Here is an 863-nt window from a genome sequence, read left to right as displayed (position 1 = left end):
GCGTTCCTCCTGCCTTTGGAGCGTTCCTCCTGCCTTTGTGGCGTTCCTCCTGCCTTTGTGGCGTTCCTCCTGCCTTTGTGGCGTTCCTCCTGCCTTTGTGGCGTTCCTCCTGCCTTTGTGGTGTTCCTCAGTGGCCGGCTGAAGGCCCTCTGAGACGTCCTGAGGTTTTCTGTCCACCTGGTGTTAATGAACCCTCTGTCCCACCTGTCTTTACCACAGATGCACATCCATTATGTTGCTAACAGCCTGGAGCATCTAGATGAAGATTTCTATCTGCGTCTCCCTGTGGTCGACGTAGATCTGCTTAGTTTGTTGTTTTTATCACGGATTCCTTCTGCTGGAGAGAAAAGGTGTTTTTGTTGATTTAGCTCCAAATGTTCCTCTAAGCTTTGCTCTGCTGCTGCTCTCCTACCAGGAGTTTACTTCCTGGGCAAATATGCTCAGAAGAAGATCCAGGAGGTGCAGGAGCGGGAGGCGAGCGAGTACATCGCTCAGGCCAGGAGGCAGTTCCACTTTGAGAGCAACCAGAGAACGTGCAACATGACCGGTAAGGAGAGGAGGAAGGGCTTCCTGAAGCGGGGAGGAACCTGCCTGACTGCCTTTCTGTCCTGCAGTGCTGTCCATGCTTCCTGCGCTCAGAGACGCCATCATCAACCAGCTCCACTCGGAGAGTCTGACCGCTCTGCTGAAGACAAAGTGAGGAGCGTCAGGAAGGTCTGCTGCTGGTTTATGGTGGAACCTCCTGCAGACTCAATTTCTCCTCCTTCTTTACAGACCGGCCAACAAGCTGGAGATCTGGGAGGACCTGAAGATCATCAGTAAGTTTCCTGTCCTGCTGCTGGGACACCAGCGCTGGGACGCTG

At 53.8% G+C, this 863-nt stretch overlaps 1 protein-coding gene across 1 annotated transcript in view; it reads left to right on the top strand.

Moving 5' to 3' along the window:
* Positions 1-863, top strand: part of pex3 (peroxisomal biogenesis factor 3) — an 8,079-nt gene that overhangs the window by 4,023 nt on the left and 3,193 nt on the right. Inside the window, exons 2-4 of the mRNA XM_015403878.1 lie at positions 416-547; positions 615-696; positions 775-829. Coding sequence (XP_015259364.1) covers positions 416-547; positions 615-696; positions 775-829 — 269 coding nt within the window. The remainder of the gene's footprint in view (positions 1-415; positions 548-614; positions 697-774; positions 830-863) is intronic.

Source organism: Cyprinodon variegatus, unplaced genomic scaffold, assembly GCF_000732505.1.
Source record: "Cyprinodon variegatus isolate N-32 unplaced genomic scaffold, C_variegatus-1.0 Scaffold1587, whole genome shotgun sequence".
NCBI lineage: Eukaryota > Metazoa > Chordata > Actinopteri > Cyprinodontiformes > Cyprinodontidae > Cyprinodon > Cyprinodon variegatus.
Note: the sequence above shows the minus strand (reverse complement) of the source record. Positions and strands in the feature narration are given on the sequence as shown.